The sequence below is a fragment of the Lotus japonicus genome, chromosome 5, assembly GCF_012489685.1.
Source record: "Lotus japonicus ecotype B-129 chromosome 5, LjGifu_v1.2".
NCBI classification, from domain to species: Eukaryota; Viridiplantae; Streptophyta; class Magnoliopsida; order Fabales; family Fabaceae; genus Lotus; species Lotus japonicus.
In genome coordinates, this window is record NC_080045.1 from 54301411 (window position 1) to 54322485 (window position 21075).

At 36.2% G+C, this 21075-nt stretch overlaps 4 protein-coding genes and 1 non-coding gene across 5 annotated transcripts; 1 reads left to right on the forward strand and 4 right to left on the reverse strand.

Annotated features, from left to right (window-relative positions):
• Positions 1 to 2198: 2198 nt before the first annotated feature.
• On the reverse strand, positions 2199 to 2782 carry LOC130719798 (uncharacterized). Its single transcript, XM_057570405.1, has 2 exons — positions 2688 to 2782; positions 2199 to 2589 (listed from the first exon to the last, which is right to left on the reverse strand). The coding sequence occupies exons 1-2, from the start codon at positions 2780 to 2782 to the stop codon at positions 2199 to 2201; spliced, it is 486 nt and encodes a 161-aa protein (XP_057426388.1).
• Positions 2783 to 3894: 1112 nt separating this feature from the next.
• LOC130719799 (uncharacterized) lies at positions 3895 to 8178 on the reverse strand. The gene is made up of 2 exons (XM_057570406.1): positions 8087 to 8178; positions 3895 to 4246 (listed from the first exon to the last, which is right to left on the reverse strand). Exons 1-2 carry the CDS (start codon positions 8176 to 8178, stop codon positions 3895 to 3897), a joined length of 444 nt encoding a protein of 147 aa, XP_057426389.1.
• LOC130721720 (U6 spliceosomal RNA) lies at positions 6724 to 6830 on the reverse strand. The gene has a single exon (XR_009013640.1). It is a non-coding gene; the product is annotated as a U6 spliceosomal RNA (small nuclear RNA).
• Positions 8179 to 14144: 5966 nt separating the features above from the next.
• On the forward strand, positions 14145 to 15986 carry LOC130721588 (rhicadhesin receptor-like). Its single transcript, XM_057572389.1, has 2 exons — positions 14145 to 14434; positions 15244 to 15986. The coding sequence occupies exons 1-2, from the start codon at positions 14317 to 14319 to the stop codon at positions 15786 to 15788; spliced, it is 663 nt and encodes a 220-aa protein (XP_057428372.1). The 5' UTR covers positions 14145 to 14316; the 3' UTR covers positions 15789 to 15986.
• Positions 15987 to 16516: 530 nt separating this feature from the next.
• Positions 16517 to 20834, reverse strand: LOC130721587 (glutamate--tRNA ligase, cytoplasmic). Its single transcript, XM_057572388.1, has 6 exons — positions 20659 to 20834; positions 20356 to 20452; positions 19898 to 20051; positions 18355 to 19478; positions 17708 to 18175; positions 16517 to 16964 (listed from the first exon to the last, which is right to left on the reverse strand). Exons 1-6 carry the CDS (start codon positions 20796 to 20798, stop codon positions 16746 to 16748), a joined length of 2202 nt encoding a protein of 733 aa, XP_057428371.1. The 5' UTR covers positions 20799 to 20834; the 3' UTR covers positions 16517 to 16745.
• Between the last annotated feature and the right edge of the window lie 241 nt (positions 20835 to 21075).

A 21075-nucleotide genomic window follows, 5' to 3' on the forward strand; every position in this document is an offset into this window, starting at 1 on the left:
TTAAATGTCATTTTTATTAAAATTTAATATATTTAAATTCGATACTAAATTTTTATTGAATGTCATTTTTTTTAGTATAATCTAGTTGTCAATGTAATGGCGAACTAGATGAAAAAGATATAAGAATTTTTCTTAAAATGGTATACGAAACTTGATATAATTTTTTTAATTATAAATTATAATATTTTTACCACAAATAATTGATATCGTACTCAATCTCTTGGCATTTAAATTTGGTGTTGGATTAGATTTGTAGAACGATAATGTCTTTATACCTTAATTTTAATTCAAAATTTGTTCGGATATTATATATTAAAAATCAAAATCAAAAAGATTTTTTTTAAATTATTTAGCTTTTTTAACTCAAAAAGTTATTTGGTTCGAAATATAGTATTGTCTATGATTTGATCGGGAATACTTGTTGGTTTTTCTTATTTCTGTAACTTGATTTTCTTATTAGTTAAAAAAATAGATATTGACTTTTTTCGCAAGTAGATTATCACTAATGAAGTTTTTCAATGTATTGAAAAAAAGATTATCACTCATGAGCAGATAAGAGGGAGGTCCGAGTTATGATACGTTCACATCTCTCACCTTATTTTCACCTTCACTTTCTCTTTATCTTTTTCTTTTCTTTCAATCATACTACCTATCACATCTCTTATTCTCTCTTCTTTTCTTTCTATCTTTCTCTTCTCTCCACCTCTTACACCTATATTTAAGAGGTGTGAAGACAACTTTATTCATTTTCTATTTATACATGAAATCAACAGCTTGCAATCCCTCCTAATAACAGTGGATTAACTGCTAGACACTAAAGTTGTGTTTTTACGAAGGAATATTTGAGAGAAATATAATTTTAGAGGGTATTTAAAATCCTTCATATTAAAATACCCTGTTTTGGTTATCTAATATGTGGAATTCTCAAATTACTAGTATTTAAATGAGGTATTTTAATCTATGAGATATTTAAATGAGGTATTTTAATCAATGAGATATGAGGTAATCAGAATGACCTCAAATTAGATGAAATTGTGAAATCCATTGTCTCTCACTCGCTCGTCACTAAACCATAAAATATGAGTCTTGAACCATAAAATTGACACTAAACCCGACCTAATCCATAAAATCTATCGAAAATCCTAAAATCGGTCGAAAATCCTTAATTGGTCAAAATCGGCCAGAAAACCTAAAATATGAGTCTTAAACCTGACTTTTTTTTTTTGAAAAGCCAAGGAAATGCATTATAAGGGAGTACAAGGGGTACTCCAACCCATAATACAATAGAAAGAAAGATAAAAAGAAGCATATCAGCAAAGTACAACAAAAGGGAACAAAAAGAAAAGAGCCTTTTCAAACAACTTGGCTACACCTAGGGGTGTTCGCGGTTCGGTTTGAACCGGTTTTAGGTGAAATCAAAAACCGATCCAATTAAAATTTATTGGTTCGGTTTCGATCAATTGTTAGCAAAAAAATTTTCAAAACCGAACCGATCTGATCCGATGATGAACGGTTTGGATCGGTTCGGTTCATCGGTTTCACAACTTTTTTTTTGTAAATATCAATTGCACAACTTTAAATATATAGCAAACACATATGATTCACAACTTAACAATGCATAAAAATGACAAATTAATAACTCAATTATAGCTTAATCACAAATTCATAATCCATAATTCATAATCAACAACTGAAGTACTTAACAATGTAGAAATGCTTAAAGTAGTGTTTAATATTAGTACCATTACAAATTAATAATAGAAAACAAAAACATAATATATCTAACAAACATAAAAAGTCTAATTAACAATATTTCTTCAAAACATTTCTTTAATAAATACACACACACATATATATATTTAAATATTTTATAAATAAATATATATCATCGGTTCGGTTCATCGGTTCATTGGTTTTTAATTTTTCAAACCGTGAACCGAACCAATCTTCATTGGTTTTTATCGGTTTGGATCGGTTTTTAACTGAATAACAAAAATAACCAATCCAATTGCTTTGGTTCGGTTCGGTTCGTCGGTTTCATCGGATTGATCCAATCCGATGAACACCCCTAGCTACACCCCAAATATAACAATTATATAACCAGTAGTCCCAAAGAGATAATGAAACCCCACCTATTACCCATATACACCCAGCCTCATGTGTTAATTTCTGGCTAGCATCACGGTCCCATTACATACTCAGCGATCAGCAGCAACACCCATGCTCAAGCAATACCTAGGATCAATCTCCCATTCATAGTAGGAGGCTTTGAAGGTAGTAACTCTTGCTCTAAGCCATAACCAGGCCTTCCATTTGATCAGCCTACAAATCTCTTCCACATCAATGGCCTTTGCATTGAAAATAAACGCGTTTCTGCTCAACCATACAATCCAGATTTTTGCGAACCATATAGTCTTCCACATACCATTCACCTTCTTGCTTTTGCACATCAACACATGTTGATGAAAGTGAGCCATTCCTTCTAGCGGTAGAGCTCCTTGATTTCCTATCCAATTATTGCAAGACAACCATATGTTATAAATAACCCTGTAGGAGAAAAACAGATGTGGTGTGGGCTCTGGATGCTCCCTACAGAAAACACATACAACAGAGGTACTACTAGGCAAATCAATCCCCTCTTAATCAAGTTATCTACAGTAGGCATTCTTTGAAGGCCAGTCCTCCACCTTACAACTGCCACCTTTAAAGGGACATACTTACACCATATTTCCTTGAAGAAAGCAGCTTCATCCGCCCCTAGAACATGCTCATCTATTGCCATAATCTGATTGTAGGCATATTTGACGGAGTAAAGTTCAGAATGATCTTTTGTCCAATGTCAGGCATTTTTTTTGTTCTTTGTCAAATGAATCATGTTCAGTTCCTGCAACAAATTATCAAATAGCTCTTTTTCCCACTCAAAGAACGACCGCCTCAAACATTAAAATCGGTTGAAAAGCCTGAAATCGGTTGAAACCCTATAATCTACCATAAACCCGACCTAAACCCTAAAATCGACCGACAACCCTAAAACTAGTCCAAGACCCGACCTGAACCCTAAAATCTTCCAAAAAACCTAAATCTGCCAAAACCCTAAAATTGAGATTTGAACCCCTAAAGTCGGCTCAAAACCCTAAAATTGGCTAAAAAAATCTAGATCGACCGTAAATACTAAAATCAACCCTAAACCCGACCTAAAACCCGAAAATTGACACTAAACCTTACTTGAACCTTAAAATTGGCTGACAAACCTTAAATTGACCCTAAAATCAGTCGAAAAACCCGAAAATCATTTGAAAACCCTATAATAGACCCTAGACCTGACCTAAAGCCTTAATTCAGTGGTTTAGGTTCTATTTTAGGATTTTGAGTTGAATTTAGGGTTTATGATCTATTTTAGGCTTTTCTAACGACTTTAGGGTTCATGTCGGGTTTAAGGTCAATTTTAGGGATTTTTGCCGACTTTAGGTTTCCAGGCCTATTTTAGGGCTCATCTTTGATTTAGGGTCAATTATAAGGTTTTGTGTCGATTTTAGGGTTTAGGGACGATTTTAGATTTTCCTACCGATATTAGGGTTTAGGTCGAGCTTTTATTATAATTATTCAAATAATATCAATTAACAAAAAATTATCTTTATTATATTAAGATAAGAAAATTAAATGAAGAAAATTCAATTACATTAGCCAAACAGAGAATTTACAATTGGAGGAATTTCATCACTTTATCCAAACAATGGAATTTGAAAATAAAGGGAGTTGAGTTGAATTCCCTAGCACTTAAAATCCTTTGAATTTCTACACCTTTCATCCAAACACAACCTGAAGCGGTTGGCAAGTGGCATGCAATCCTCAATTACTTTTTTTGTTACATCGGAAAATTGACAGAAGAAAAAACTAACGAGCAAACACCCGGTCCCTCAAGACAAGGGTCTCTACTTCCCAAGGTGGTTTATCCAAGAAGCTGAAGTTGACACCCGGAGAACGCGCACCCAACTTTGCAAGGTAATCCGCTGGAGCATTGCACTCCCGTCTCACCCTCTCTATTGAGATATTCCAAGCTCTATCCCTGAGTTGCTTGATCTCGATAATGACAGGGAAGAACCTGCCACTATCCCCATTCTCAATGCTCTGGAGCAATTCTGCACAATCGACCTTCACTGTGACTTCTCTATAGCCACGATCCCACACTAACTTCAGCCCCAGCAGCAGAGCTTCGGCCTCCGATGCGAAAGCATTCCCACCATAACTGTGCGCAAAAAGCCGAACAACCAATCTCCTTGAGCATCACGAGCCAAACCACCAGCTCCACCTGATCCATCCATGTCCCTAAAGCTGCCGTCGACGTTCAGCTTGATAGACCCTGCCGCCGGTAACCGCCATCGATTACTCAACCAGCAATCCTCAATTACTAAGCATATTTTTTTCAAATAGGCCAAATATTATATAAAAGAGAAGTACTAGAGGTACTTCAACCCAATAAAATAGTTCGTAAAATACAATAACTAAACAGAGGACCAAGGGAGCAAAGTTAAACTATATATGTTTAGTATTCAACCCAATAAAATAATTCATAAAATAGTTCATAAAATACAATAACTAAACAGAGGACCAAGGGAGCAAAGTTAAACTATATATGTTTAGTATTGAAACTCAATCCCATCACACTAAGCACTACAAGGCACAAACCCATCTCCATCACATAACCCATACAACACTCTTCAGTTGAAAAAGCACAAGGCAAAAGAGACAACAACAAGAGCACGACAAGGCACCAAGAACCCCAATAAATTACAACAGAAGAATGAAATGCAAGGGGTGTAGCCGCCATTCATAGAAGTAACAAGTGAAATCTACCTTATCTCTCAACCAGCACCAAGACCTAAAGAAAATCAAATCCAGCACCTTGTCAATATTTATCGATCCAGCTCTGTAGACACACTCATTCCTATGGTTACACAGTACACACACCTATACTGTGCAGATCCCCAGCCTCTGTTTGGTGGACCAACAAGGGGAAACATGTTGTAGAAAGTGGTACCTTCCATCCAACGAAATATCAGTTGATAATTAACCCTAACCACTTGTAGCATGCCATCCAAATATTCCAAGAAAAACAACAAGAGAAGAGAAGGTGTGAAATTGATTCCTTACAAATCGGGCAGATCACTTCCTCCACCTCCCAAATCACTGGCCTCCTCCTTAAATTAGTGCAAGTTTGAATTCTATCATACAACATTCTCCAGGAAAAGGCCAAAGCATTCAACGGTGCAAGAATCTTCCATAAGTGCTTAAACACATCGTCCATTATTTCGATTCCATGCAATAAAAGGTAGGTAGAGCTAACTGAATACTGACCATCAGAACTTGCCATCCATAGCCAGCTATCTGAGACTCCTAAATGAAGATTACGTCCCTGTCGATTCATTATCAGATGTTTCTCCACTTGAGCACATGTACGAAGATGTAGGGATGATAATGGATTTATGGGTACGGTACTATTGTATTCATCCTCATACCCACATTTTTAAAATTACACTACTCGTCTTCATACTTGCGTGAGTAGTAGCATGAATACCCGTACATGTACCATTTGTATACCAATATGCTCGTACCCACTGAATACCCTATTTAGTTAACTAATATCAGTATTTTATTAAAACTTAATTCGATCATCAACTCAGCCGAGATACTATATTAATGAGTCACTGATCAAACCAGTAAGTTATTGGGTGAATTACTTACCGTGTGTATTAAAAAATTCTTAAAATTAATAACCTTCAATTTACCGCTTGCATAATTGCGCAAAAATATTATGTATAATTAATATTTTTACAAGAAATATATAAGTAGATTAAGTATGGTGAATATTAACCAGTCTATAAACGTCATGTTTACAATATTAAATGAGAGGCTGCATAAATCTTTTAAAATTTTATTTTGGATAATATTACTCTAATTTATTTAGTCCCATAATATTTTGACATGTTGGGTATCTAAAATTATGATGATTCTACAAAATATTTAACATGGATGGTTTAGATAGCCCAATATTATTAAGTTGTTAAAAAAAGCTTGGCTTGGGAGGTGTCAAAAAAAAAAAAAGGTGTCCTAATGCCACGTAAAGCTAGAAAGAGAATAGTGTGAAGAAGGAGACTTAATTAATGCCACCTCTAGGTAGAAAGTGCAATAGTGTGAAGTTAAGAGTAATGATATATACACACCTCATTTTTAAAACACTTCATTTCCACCTCTTTTTGTTTCTATCTCTATCCTCTTGCCATCTATCACATCTCATACTTTCTCTCCCTTACTTTTTCTTTTTTTTCTATCTCTCTCATCATTCCACCTCACACATCTCAAAAGAGAGGTGTGTGAGTAACATAGTTAATGTTACTTTTTTCTATGTGTAGAAAGACTTAATGACAAGTAATGTTTTATAGTACCATACTAGCTAGGGAGAAATATAATTTTCTCTATATTATTAGCAAAAAAAAGTTCAAATTCTAGGGGTGGCGATTGCATGAGCTGAGTCGGCCACCGCTGTGCCTCCGCCACTGCAGACCTGCGAACTACCGGTCTGGAAATTAATTATTAGTAGCTCCCTTTGTTTCAATGTTAGCCCTAGCCACCTTTGCTTCATTCGCATTCACAACCTCATTGGTTGTTCCTTTGCCTTTGCTGTGTGCCTCATTATTAGGCAATAACTTCTACTATTTGTTTTGGATAAATAACCCAATTTTTTTTAAAGTGTGTGTCATATATGCAGGTGCCATGCTAATCTTCTCAGTATATATAGTTCCCAAAATTTATTTTAGATAAACTGATTGTACCTAACCTGAGTATATGTGTGTGTTTTGCCAACCAAAAAAGAAAAATTCTATAGCTAAAACACATGTTAAAACATTATTGGGTCACCCAAAACTAATGTGAATTTACTTTATATTTATCTTGAGTGATTTAGAAAACTATCAACTTAATTAATAAATCCTTTTGAAAAAGAACAAAGACTCAACCCATTAGTACATGTCGAATTTATTTTTATATGTAAATGTATAAAATGTAATATAAAAATAAAAATTATATTCGGATTTAAATTATTTGGTGACCCCAGTGAAGAGTGCACTATCAAATTATCTCGTTGCTGTTTTCAATTTCTAAATCACTGACCATGAGTGATACTCAGATTACCAACTTAAAACAAAGCCCATAGAGAAGCTCCTATATATTGATGAACAATAGAACTCCATAGAGTGAGATAAAGCGCGTTGATTAAGATAGAAAGGATATGCGTCAGAGTGTGTGATCATAGAGAGAGGTCTCTCCGTCTCCATCATATATATATTCCTTAAATAACATGAATCATTAGGCTACTCTGTTGCCAATATGTTGCCTAAATGTGGTACTCGTAAAAGACAAGTGAGTGATTACACTTACGGTTCTTCTGCATTGGCAATGGCTAGCAAAGACGCATGCATTTGGAATTGATACTTGAAAGTGAGGGCTAAAAATAAGCAATTAATAAAAAATGGCATTAAAGAAAAATAGCTTTTATCATGTTTTTGGAGAATTGATTCTAACTCTGTATGATCATGCTTTGATATCATTTTTTTTGAAAGAAAAAGGTTAGTATTATATAGATAGATAAAAAGCAAATACAAGGGCAAAGACATATCAAAGCATATTTTCTAAGAAAACATGAATTAACTTGACAAATAAGAAAAAAGAGAGTAAAAGAGAGCTAGACTTAGATCCAGAATCCATTCTTCATAATTTTTTTTTAAGATAAGCCATAGTATGGTATTAATATAAAGGCACAAGGGGTGCCACCCTTAGATACAAAGACAGAATAGAGAAAAACAGAAAAAGAAACAGTAGCAGAATAAAAGAAGAAACATGAAAGCAGAGGAAAAGAGATGAGGAAGAGCAGAACATGGACAGTAGCGTGGTGAGGATAAAGAAAGAGCCCTTAGACAAAAAGCTAGTCCCCCATCATAATCTTCATATGTTATATGCACCATGTTTTTACTCATTTTTAGCTGGAGGTGCATCTGGACGAAATTGTTTCTTCGTATGCTTTTGAACGCACCTTTCCAGTTCTTCTAGAGTTTCATACCACTCCTTACAGGTTGTGCATTGGAAGGAACCCACATTCTTCTTAGATGCTCCTCCTTTGCCCATCTAAGAAATTGAAAAAAAAAAGAAAGAAAGATGAGAATCAAGGGAAAAGGGCAAGAAAAGAAGAGAAAGAACAGATTAGTTAAACTCACCGTTTTCTTGCTAATAGAAAGAGTGATTTGTAGAGAAAGAGGAGGAGATGTGTGTATATATATAGGAGAGAGGGCTGGTTATGGTTTTTGAGTGTACTGTAGCTCCAAAAACGAATTATTTTCCCTTTCCCCTTTTTTGTTTTGCTTTGTTTTGATATTGTTCCTCTTGTATTATGGATTGGAGTAATTATTGTTCTCCTTTATAATACATATTTTTGGCTTTTTTAAGAAAAATTAATGTGTGTAGAGATTATTTTCCTTTTTCTTAATAGTAGTTAATACAATCTAATTAACAGACTTCAGCAAACTCATAAATATAGTAGCAAACTAAACGAGATTCAAATAACTGAGAGATTAAGTGAAAAATATTCAACAACTAACTACTATACTTCTCAAGTGCACCTTCAAGTACTTGTTATATATGGTAACTGGATGCAAGGGACCACACTGCATATAGCAGAACACTCCAAAGCCAATATTTGAAATGGACTGAGATCATGCATTAAGTGTGGGGTGAGAATCTCATCATATAATGATGAAAAGAGGAAGGACTAGTCTTATACGATGAGAGGGTAGTTTTGTAGCTGCTCATCACACTTACACTTATACTATACGTGCTAACTCAAAGTTCCATCCTTTGTTTTTAATCAGTGTTGTTGAATTATTTATTTTGCTTTTGAATTTTGGCTCTTTTGTCCCTGTACAACAATACATGATTTATGAAGTATAATACTATATGAGGAAACAAATGCCAGCTTTTGCGATCAAAATTAAAGAAATGTCTTTAATTAACGAGGGCTCCAAAAGGAACTGTATGCGCCCTCTTGCAAGGTTCTATATATGTGTACATTTAATTAAGGGGTTCTGCATGTACATATTTGAGCAATGAGGTACTTTTTTCTTACTTTTGACTTTGGACTATATACATGCAGTTATAGTAAAAAAATATGCCAAAGCAAAGATAGACATATATCTCCAAAAACATGATCCCACGTGTATGTCAATACTCAATATAATATAATTAACCTGAACGACTAGATAGTTCGAAACGCAATTTAATTTCTTTTATAATATACCCGTTTCCGGTCACCATTTAGATGTTGATTATTTTGAATTTGGGATTAATCATAGTTAAGACTATTTATCTCTCCAATCAAGTGTATTGTGTGAGGTTTGAACACGAGAGCTCTTTCCACAAATTCAACATGCGTTGTTAACTAAGTTGCTCACTTAGGTGAAACACAATTTATATAATTAATACAAAGTTATAATACATTGAAACCAAACAATGCACACACATATATATTTTGGGCTTACCTTGGCCAATGCACTACAGAGTTTTGGGCTTACCGCAACGCCTCGCTTTGTTACGGCTGAATAATGGGCGCCTTAAACTACATTACGAAACGATTTTGTTGTTTTGCATATAAAATACTCCCTCCATCCCTAATCATAAGACCTAATTCAAAAAATTGCGCTTATTAAGAAAGCATTAAATGTGTTTAATTTGTGTATTGATTTTGCTAAAACCCTAGGCCGTTTTCTCTCTGAATCTCTCTTTACTCTGTGCGTCGTTTGGATGGCCACCTCCCCCCCTTTCCTCTCCTTTCCCTGTCTTGTTCCTCCTAATCTTTCCTCGATTTTCTTCCGCTCGGTCTGTGCGTGGCTCTTTTTTGCTTCTGCTTTCCTCCTTGGTGCGCCGCCCCCTTTACTCTTGTTGATCTAGTATGCTTGCGACTGATTCGTGGTCTCGCTACATCCGGTGGCTTAGACGGCAGATCTGTGCCCCTGTTTCTGACTCGCAGGGTCTGGATGGGTGGTTGTGCGTTGCAGCGGGTCTGGTTGCTCAGTTTATGGGCTTTGGTGTTCCGTCAGAGGTCGGTGGTGGTGGTTCTGGGCTGGCTTTGCAGTTTCGGGTACTCGGCGGCGGTTCCGGGATCCTCAGAATTTTCCTCCTCATGGTGTAGGCGTTCGGTTGCATGCTCTGCCTCCTCCTCGCCGTAGGCGGCATCGCTGCTCTTCTCCGGAGCGAGTGTCGTCGGTAAGTCTCTTGACTTGCCTGATCTGTGATAGCTTGCTGAGGCTAGATCTGGGAGTGTGGTGGCCTTGTATGCGGCGGTGTCTTCCTCCGTCCCCCTTGGTATCAATGCCACTGTTGTGTTCAATTCAGTGGTCGTTTTGCTGCGTTGTGGATTAATTCGTTTTCGAGCCTCGCCATTAGCGCTTCTGTCGCTACTACGCCTTGCAAACACGTCGTCGTTGATGAGCCTTGTTGCTTGGCTTGATCTGTGCTAGCCTGTTGAGGCCAGATACGAGTCTGTGGTGGCGGTGTAGTGCGACAGCGGGGCCCCCGTTTTCCCTCGCTCGGAGTTCCACCCTGCTTTTTAGGGCACTGCTCGTGGCTCTCAAATCTGTTGATGCGTTCTTTCTCAGATTTGATCCTTTCAGAGTGTTTATTGATGTTCTATCCTTCACCGTTTTGCAACTTTGATGAGGTGTTGTGCGGCAGGCACAATGCAGTCAAGGTTGGTGGTCTCGACGCAACTTAAGCCATCAGTGGTGATTTGATCTCTTGGGCTTAGTTCTGAGGTGTTTTGGTCGATAGTTCGTGCTTTGTTGCATTTCTAGTGTCGAGACGTGGCTCCGTTTTTGTTGGGTTGTGTGACTTTTGTCACAAACTGGGTCTCCGACGGATATCCGTCTCGTAGGTTTTTTATCTGAGTTTGTTCTCATGATCACTGGGTAGCAGTTTTATTATCTTCTTTGTAGCATTGGATGTCTTTTTGTACTATCGATCTTTATATATATATATATATATATATATATATATATATATATATATCTTTTGTTTTAAAAAAAAAATTAGTGTATTGATTTTTAACACATGCATACATTCTTTCATATTTACCATTTGTCATTTTCTCTCACTAATTAATGGTAGGTGGTAATTAAAACTTTGGAATTGAAAACACACAATTAATGTGAGGAGTGTATATGGAAGAGTAAAATACTTTTGGCTAGATTATTGTTAAAGGTCTTATATTTAGGAACATGAAAAGTCTAAAATTAGATCTTATAATTAGGAACCGAAAAAGTATCATACTTTATCAGCAATGGTTACATAATCCTCTAAACTCGTGGACAACGATTGTTAAGGGAGACAAATTATTAGCCGTCTAAAATAAAACAAAAAGAACTCAGTGATATTACAATAAGGAAAAACAACGTTAAGCACTAACAAATTAAAGACTCTTTCAGAATAAGAGTCTCTAGATCAGGCTGAAAAACATAAATGAAACGAGTAGCAGGGGTAGGCGTACAACCAGGGACGGATATGATCTACATGTATTGTTATTCGGGCATTTGCCCCACCAATTTTTTTTGTAGTATAAATATTAGTGATATTCTAATAGTCACCTACTATATGTATATATAAATATAGTTATCGTAAATAATAGCATTTGCCCCCACTGAAACATTTTTGATGACATAAAATTATATTTTTATACAGTTGCAAATATATATATGTATTTTTTGCCGCCACGACTTAAATTTTTTGTATCTATCACTGCGTACAACCTCCCAATCTAATTAAGAAGTTAAAAAAAAAATTAAGAATTACATTCACGGTGCACCAAAGCGAATATTTCAGCTCCTTTTTTTTATTACCCAAAGCGAAATATATTTCAGCTCCTCTTGATTATTTGGCTGATGTCGTTAAGTAAATGTAAGAATCTCAGGTTCTCTGAATCATTTGAGGAAGAAATGAGTTTTGCACAATCCAACTCATGACAAACAACAAACTTATATCCACAGTTCCAAGCAAATGAAAGGCCTTCATGAAATACATGAGCTTTTGAGAGAAACGCATTAGTGCTACCCATGCAACTCATAGCCACCCATCCATGTTAAGTGTTGGTCTTGAATCAGAAGCATCGGTCTCATACAGCTAAATCTTGAAGGATTCAAACTAGTTGTCCATAATTAAACATCTTGAGGCAGGGATAACCATAGAAAAATTAAGTACAATGATGTTGGGGCGATGGTGGTGGCAGTGTTGTAGGATGGTGGAGACATTGTTGTAATGCAGTTGTAACGGCAATGGTGGTGGGCGATGGTGATGGTGGTAGTTGGTGGTGTTAGCAGTGGTCATGGTGGCTAAGGCAGTGAATTAATTATTTTGAAATAGCTTATAGGTCACAATTTTACCAAACATAATTCCTTCTATATGTTGATTGAATAATTCATTATTTTAATGTATAAAAGTAGATTGATGGATAAACATACGCAATACAATATTAGCACTAAATAAGGATAAATTCATAATATATTAGATAAGCTTAATTGTACTGTCATATTTAATACGACGTGCCAAATGGACCATAATATAAGATAAATAGGTTCAAAGCTGAATTGCGAATTGAATTTTCTCTATCGAAGTTTTATTTGGAGTTAAGAAATTAATAAGCTCATATTTGAGACAAAAAAAAAAGATGATTCGTTACAAGCAAAAGAATAATTAGTTTTTTTTTACATCAATAATTAGTGAATCAGTAGTAGCAGTAATGCAGAAGTGATTTTAGGAAAACCAACAGGGGGAAATGTGACTTTGTTAATTTTCAAGACTACGATGGAGAGGTGACTAAAGAGAAAAAACGTCCTATAATTAGAAAAGTATGTTTGAATTTGGAGGGTACCAGCTGCGGCTTTATCTTCCCTTAGGACAGATTCCTGATAGCAATAAAAAAAAGCTTCCCACCTAAAGCAAGGGAATGGAATGCAAAGGACTATTTGTCTAATCCAAACCTTCTCATCAGTTGACATTTACGCCTTTGAATGTATGGGAATGAACATTGAGAATGTCTCCAACGGAAAAACAAGCAATTTTTGTGTTCGTATTTGTATTTACGTTTAAATTGACCAATAATATATTCACTCAAATGAGATTAGACATATAGATTGACACATTTAAACTGTTTTAGAATGTGGGGTTACAAAAATACAAACACACTTACCCTTAATATGAGAGACGAAACACCAATGCAACACAAATCACCTTCACCAGGACCACCACACCAATACCATTTCAAGTTTTAACCCGTTCATCAACTCTAGTGCTTGCTGCTAATACACCTAAAGATTCTTAGCATTGTGGATAAGCTTTTAGTAATAATTAAAACAAAAGAAGTTCTAATTGTTTATGAAATCAAATTATATAGAAATTGTATGGTATTTTATTTTCAATGAATAGCAACGTTATCAACAACAACAAGACAAATACAAACAGTTATATATGTAAAATACACAAACTAAAATAGCGTTGATTGATTTATGTACCACAAAATAGTGACAGACGCCTAACATTAAAACCGCCACAAATTACAAATGTCTCTTGTCTCCGTCACTATTTCATGGTACATCAATCAATTTTGAAACTAAAATAATGAAAAGAACTAACAGTACAGTAACCACAAATTTTAAGGTGCAATTTTGTTTTGTTTATTCACAATATTTGTTCTGTTTTGCTTATTCAGTATAAGATTAAGAGGTACTTTTTATAGGTAAGCAGATTAAAAGGTATTGTTCTTAAAAAATGCTTGAGTAACCTTGTTAAGGGCCCAAACTAAAACCAAGCCCTGAGGATGGGGCCTTTGCTATCTGGATGATTTTTCTTTAAGTTGGAAAAATGGTTGGTGTGGATTTGATTCTTGAACCAAAAGATAGAAAGAAAATGGTTGGTGACTTAGGGTGACAGAAACAAATGAAGAACCGGCACGTTTCGTGCTTGTTTGCAACCCAAACCTTAGATGCTCTCTCTCTCTTTCTCTGACTTGCTATAAATACACCAAACCCCACATTTTCAAATCAACTTGTTTGTTTCTTTATTAATTGTTTCATTTACTTCTTCTTTGCCGATTTTGTTATCTTATATGCTGGCTTACTGAACCATATTCTTTTATATATTTAGACATTTAGTTGGTCACTTAATTACTTGCTTCTTATTTCAATTCAATTTCATACACATCATATCATTCCTCATATTCATACCATGAAGCTCGTTGACTCTCTGCTTCTCTTTGCTTTGCCTCTGGCTCTGCTCTTAACCACTGCTTTCTCATCAGATCCTGACTACCTTCAAGATCTCTGTGTTGCCGACCCTGCCTCAGGTACTCTTTTATCTATATCATCCTATTATTCTCTTTGGTTATGCCGCGAGAAGTCTCATAATCAATTATGGAGAGAAACTGTAAAGTGTAGCTTCTGCATTTACCGTGATTTAGTTTGTATGTTTGTCACTAATAACAACATGCTAAGACCACAAAGTGGAGAAGTTTGCAAACTTTCATGCATCCAACAAATGTAAATTGAAGAAAAATAATACCCCCTCTCCCGCGTCCCTATTCTTTGAAAATATTTTTGTTTCTTTCTGATTAATTAGAATTGATCCTTTTTCTTTACTCCTTTTTTGTGTTTCAACCACAATCACAATCAATAAGGCAAACCACTTCTACCAACTACTTTAATTTTGCTTTTTACTGACTCCACTGTCTAATCATGTTGAGTATAGTAAAGTATTGCCACTATCATGGTTAAGTAATTGATTATTGATTTGTCTCTTTCCTATATTAGTTAACAGCACCAGCTGAGTAGTTCGGTTTTATTATTAAGTATATTCCATGCTCGGCACTAATGAGTGCGTACTTCAACTGATACATACTTGATTCTCAATCCGAGAATAATCTCATGCTTAAGTATTGTATATGAAAAAATCTTAGAGAGAATTAATCCTATCAAAATGTGGATATTTTCAGCTACAATGCCTCATATGGGGTTCATGTGTAAAACAATTAAAAGTACTCATAATTCTTCCACCATGATTGGAAATGAGAGTTCTATAATCAAATCTTTTCCTACAAGTTTAATGACAATTAGTGGATTTTTCTCCTTTCTTGAAAAATTTGTTGTTGCAAAACAGGTGTGCCAGTGAATGGATTCACTTGCAAAGAAGCATCCAAGGTGAATGCCTCTGATTTCTTCTCCAACATACTAGCCAAGCCAGGAGCCACCAACAACACCTTTGGTTCCTTGGTGACCGGAGCCAACGTTCAGAAAGTCCCAGGACTCAACACACTTGGAGTCTCTCTGGCAAGGATTGATTATGCCCCAGATGGCCTCAACCCGCCCCACACCCACCCACGCGCCACAGAGGTGGTGTTTGTGCTTGAAGGGGAACTAGATGTTGGGTTCATAACCACAGGCAATGTGCTCATATCAAAGCACATAGTCAAGGGTGATATATTTGTGTTCCCAAAAGGCTTGCTTCACTTCCAAAAGAACAATGGCAAGGTTCCTGCTGCGGTGCTTTCAGCCTTCAACAGCCAACTTCCGGGGACACAGTCAATTGCAACCACCTTGTTTGCCTCAACGCCTACTGTGCCAGACAATGTTTTGACCAAGACCTTCCAAGTTGGTACCAAGCAGATTGAGAAAATCAAGTCTAGGCTTGCACCCAAGAAGTAAATTTACCAAGTTGGTTTGGTTTTCATGTTTCTGCCAATTGTTTTTTTTTCCCCTCCTTATAATATTTGTCATTCTGGAATTCTTGTAAGGATCTCATAAGCAAATTGGGCAAGTGCATTTGTTTGTTAATTAAAATTTGAAAGGTGATTGTATTACTTGTTAATCAAATCAATCACCAGTGGCTCTGTTGAATTGTTATTGCTACCTTATATTATTCTTGTGTGAGGGAACAAAAAGTGACCCCAGCCCAGACTCTCACTTTCTGGTTCTTAACTCTTTCATGATCGTCCCTTTCCTATTTACTTTTCAATTAGCTAGGCAAGTTAGCTTTGAAATTATTGAAGCTTCCTTCATGAACCTTTGAATCCCTTTCTTTATCATTTTTGTCCGTTTCCTGCCAAATATGTGAATAAATTGAAATACCAAATCCATTGAATTATTGAAAGTTACCAACAAAATCCATCGAATTAAAAGTATAAACTAGGATAATAACAGTAAAATGAAATGATAATATAATTAAATGTAATTCTATTTCATCAAAAGAATTTAATAACTTCCTGTACTAAATCTTACTCAACACTATTTTTATGTGATAGCAAGAAAATAAAGAGCCATACATGACAGTCAGCTATAGCTGTATCTGAAATCCTGTTTTAATAATTCAGTTTACTATCATTAATTCGTTATCACTTTAACTTAAATGATCTTTATCCAACTGGGATACCCACTTGAGCAAAAAATAAACTAATACAGCTTTACTGTGAAAGACTGAGTAGTATTTGTCCAAAAAACAGAGAAGACTTCCCCAAATTCTAGTCATGAACACAATTACAATAGTTTGCTTATAAAGAAGGTAAACATGAAAACAATTCCACAAACTTGTCATCTCCATTACAAACTCTGCTGAGCATGAATGTAGGTGATGCTCTAGAGCATTTTAAGAACATAAAAAGATTATTACTTCAAACAAGTCTGCTGCCTGCCATCAGGGATGGCATACAACACGATTGGTTTTGAGGGTCGAATGAAGGGTGCATCACACCTGAAATATCCCTTTCTCTCCAGCTGCAATATCTCTCCTTGTTTAAGGTTTCGCATGTTGGAGTCTCCATATGCTAGAGTCTCTTTTTTCGTACACGGGTTAAGCACATCAGTGAACTCCTCATTTTCTTCAAGCTGCAACCAAAAAATAAACTGTCAATAATACAATCCTATTGCATGTGACAATGATTGCAAATAAAATTGGCCCAATGCTAAAACAACTTATTTGAGTTTCACGGGGAAGCAGGCAGGATTGAAGTTTTCATCGAAAGAAATGAAAAGAACACTGAACTACAAGTTAGTTCATTAAGGAAGATAGGATAAGACAGTGCAAGATAATGGCATCAGTCTAGTTAGTACAAGGAACTGATAATTTCTTCAAATATCTATTGGAAGTGGCACAAGTGCATATAAACACCTTAAAATGGTCAAGCATTGGTGGTTTTTAGTTATTTATTTGGAGGGGGGGAAGATGGTGTTTAGTTTCTTATCCTATCTAGCTTTAACCCACACTGGACGTAGAGCAAGATAATTATATGGAAAACACAATAAAAAGATCATCTGGATATCATTCCACTCTTCCAAAAATGTTACGAGCAAAACAGGACAGCTTATCCTTTGAAGATGCAGTCTATGAGAGGAAGACAGCAAACTCAATAAAGAACTGTTTTTCATAGGACACTTTTAGAAGTATAAACGCTTGAGCTCAATATTATCACTACTAAATTCATCTGATCTGCACAGGATTTAACTGAAGAGAGGATACAAGTGATGTATAAAGAAAACAGGGTTCAGATAATTACTATATTTCCCTTAACGGATTCATATTTCCTAATCATTGAAACCAATGGGCTTTATTAAAGTGGACGAGCACATACCTTTTTCTTTGTAATTAGATAATCAAACTCCACCAATGTCAGGCTAACTAGTTCATCTATGTCAGGTAGCCAAGTGAGCTTCAACTTTGTGGTCTTTACAGATCCTTCAAGATGCAAAACACCACTCAACCTGGTGACATTCCCAACTTGGTCCTTTTCTATTTCCTTCACGATGGCATTTCCCCAATCCATCAAGGTTACTTCCTCACCAGCAGATATGGACTCTGCATCAGCATGGTCTATCCATATGCTTTTAGTATATGTTGTAGCTTTATCCCCAGCATCTTTATGTTTTTTGTGCCGAGGTATGATGTGGACAAATGGTTTCTCAGGACCATCAATAAGGTTCAACAACACGCGTCTGTCTGCAACAACAGCAGTGTGTCTGGGACAGACAGGATCTATAATCTTCTTATTAATGGTCCAGAGCTTGTCCCATTCCATGAGATTGAGATTTTTTGATGCCCCCTGTACAAGTATCAGGGACGAGTCATCAAAATTCCAAGCATGTGAATAATACATGAAGAATGGACAAGGAATAAAAACCACAACAACTGATTACCACACTCTACCGAATCGTTTCTAATTTGTAAGAGAATGCATCTTTTCTTTTTTATATATAACTGAGAGCAAAGCCTTTTACATACCTGCTCAACAATGAACTGTATTAGTGCTTCAATTTTCAAGCCTCTGCGTACAATCCCTTGCACAGTAGGAAATCGCGCATCATCCCATCCATCAACTTTTCCATTTTGGACAAACCATAGAAGCTTTCGTTTGCTCAGAAGTGTGTAGACCATATTCAACCGGCTGAATTCATAGATGAGAACTTTTCTAAGTCCCATGTCCTCTTGAATTCGGTAATATTGAGCATTGCGATCATGGTACTCACTAGATCGGAGGGCATGCGTGATACCTTCTCTAGCATCAACAAATGGACATGCAAAATCATAAGTTGGATACACTTTATACTTGGATCCAATTCTATGATGAGGAATTGGATTGCAACGATAATAAACAGGATCACGAAGTGATTTGTTTGGGTCCTGCATATCCAACTTCCCACGGACACAACATTGTAACCCTCTTTCTGTTCCTGCAACCATCTCAATCCATAATTTCATATTCTCTTCTGTGCTATTATTTCTGCACTTAGATTCTGTCCCGTCCATTCGCTGCTCTTTCATGTCATCACGTGGAGTGTCATCAACATATGCTTTACCCAGGCAAATTAATTTTTCAGCCATTTCCATCAGCTCAGGGAAGTAATCTGATGTATAAGTGATTTGGTTATATTTGACACCCAACGTATCAATATCTTTCACCAAGCTGTCAACAAACTCATTGCTTTCTTTAGCAGGATTGGTATCATCAAAACGCAATATTAACTGCCCTTGGTATCGCTCAGCAAAATATTTGTTCAACAGAGCTGCTTTTGCGTGTCCAATGTGAAGATAGCCACTGGGTTCAGGTGCAAATCGCAAGCAAACTTTTCCAACTTCAGCATCTGGAAGATCTATTTCAGCTATAGATTTGTTTCCTCCTTTGAGGTTTTCAGATACACCCCCATTCACATTCTTCACTTTATCAGTGACTGCTGACTGATCTTTTGACTTGCTTCCTGATGGTTCTCCCAATCCTTTTTTGCTAACATATGTTGCTATAACTTCGTTTAAAGTAGCGCCATGTTCTGTCACTATTGAATTGAACCATCGTGCAAGATTCAAATATTTCTTTGACTTCCTTAGACTTTCCCATCTCTTTCCAGATCCTGAAAAAGCATACATACATACCATTTATAAAGACTGTACGCGATAAAATTGGATCATCAAGAATATAGGTTGAAGAACCTAGTAACACTAAGAATGGAGGAATTGAAAATAGAGTATTTTTGTTGCACACACTCCCACAACATTATATGATGACCAACCACAGTAGAGTTGCTCAGTCTAAGACTCTAAAAAACAATATAAATCTACACGAAAACCTAGTTTTTTCAGATCTTGCATATATTGTCAGATATGTTCCAAGATAAGACAACAATTAACCTAGTTTTTTCAGCATGGATACAACAAAGAAATAACCAAAAGTGCAATGATAAACACAAGGACTTCCCCTAGCATGTCAAATTTTTCAGGAGACCAAATACGATAACCAATGAAGTCGAATGGGTATCGCGAAAACCTTTACCTGCAAGACCAGCCCAAATTGCTAGGTCTGCAATTGATAACGAATAACCAACAATAAACGAACGCTTCTCCAAGTACCCATCTATGTACTTGCATCCATTCTCAAAAGCAGGGCCTGATGAGAGGACAGGAGCATATTCCAGCCATTCATCAATCTGAAAAGTAGAAGGCAGCAATGCAGAGAAAAGACAACCGAGTGAGTTAAAGCAAATCACCACAACCCAAAGAAGTCATTGCAATTTGCAAGACAATTTAAACGAGGCTTGTTAATAGCCCGCTATAGCGACACAATAGCGCTATAGCGTAGCACCCCGGGGTTCACCGCTACTCCACTATTCACCGCTATTGTCCGTTATAGCGCTTGAAATAGTGTTTTTTAGGCTTGCCGCTACGCTACGCTATCCGACATTAACAACCCTGATTTAAACTTTAGATGTTATGTTCAATCAGGAAAATCACCTGGCCAGTCTCAAATGCATTTTGCCCATAGAAATCAACAAGACCGGAAACTCGCCCAACGTACCGTAGAAGAACAGATGTTCCATGCAATTTCAGCCTACAAAGTAAGTGCACTCATTAACAATTAACAGATATAGTAGCTATGGTTACTCTAACAATCATTTACCAGCTACGGCAAAGTCGCGAAGATCATAAACAACATCTATTTCTACTTCAAAAGGTTTCATCAAACTAGACAAAGTAACCAAATTCAAAGAATTACCATATGAATGAAATTGGAAGTATGAGAAATTGGAACTATACCCATTGGAGAAGATAAATGCGGGAGCGGAGTCAGGAGGGAGAGAGGTGTCAACGGAGGGAGAGACTCCGGCGAGCTTCAAGGCGGCGATTACCGGTAACGGTGGCGAAGCTGCGGCGAATGCAAGGGTTTTGATGTCCATGGTAAGGTGAATCGAGCAAGAATGGGAGGAAGGGTTTGAGTGGAAAGGAGCAGAATATATATTGGGCTTTTTTGGTTGCTGGATCGAGCATCTCAGCCCAAATAATAAAATAAATGTTGACAAAAAAAATAGTTCTGATAATTAAATGAAAAAGATCCTTATTAAATGAGAAAATCAATAAATTAATATGCTTCTGTCGGTTTTGATTGTGTTGATGTACTTCTGTTGATTTATTTTTCTCATACTTTTTCTAAAAATATTACTAAATTTTTAATAA

Excerpts from the sequence above, each read along its gene's own strand:
- LOC130721588 (XM_057572389.1), top strand. The coding sequence starts at position 14,317 with ATGAAGCTCGTTGACTCTCTGCTTCTCTTTGCTTTGCCTCTGGCTCTG. Across the intron at positions 14,435-15,243 it reads TGTTGCCGACCCTGCCTCAG|GTGTGCCAGTGAATGGATTC; the intron begins GTACTCTTTTAT and ends GTTGCAAAACAG.
- LOC130719799 (XM_057570406.1), bottom strand. The coding sequence starts at position 8,178 with ATGGGCAAAGGAGGAGCATCTAAGAAGAATGTGGGTTCCTTCCAATGC. Across the intron at positions 4,247-8,086 it reads ACTCTAGAAGAACTGGAAAG|TTATGGTGGGAATGCTTTCG; the intron begins GTGCGTTCAAAA and ends TTTTGCGCACAG.
- LOC130721587 (XM_057572388.1), bottom strand. The coding sequence starts at position 20,798 with ATGGACATCAAAACCCTTGCATTCGCCGCAGCTTCGCCACCGTTACCG. Across the intron at positions 20,453-20,658 it reads GCATTTATCTTCTCCAATGG|GCTGAAATTGCATGGAACAT; the intron begins GTATAGTTCCAA and ends CTTACTTTGTAG. Across the intron at positions 20,052-20,355 it reads ATGCATTTGAGACTGGCCAG|ATTGATGAATGGCTGGAATA; the intron begins GTGATTTTCCTG and ends TCTACTTTTCAG.
- LOC130719798 (XM_057570405.1), bottom strand. The coding sequence starts at position 2,782 with ATGGCAATAGATGAGCATGTTCTAGGGGCGGATGAAGCTGCTTTCTTC. Across the intron at positions 2,590-2,687 it reads TTAAAGGTGGCAGTTGTAAG|GGAGCATCCAGAGCCCACAC; the intron begins GTGGAGGACTGG and ends TGTTTTCTGTAG.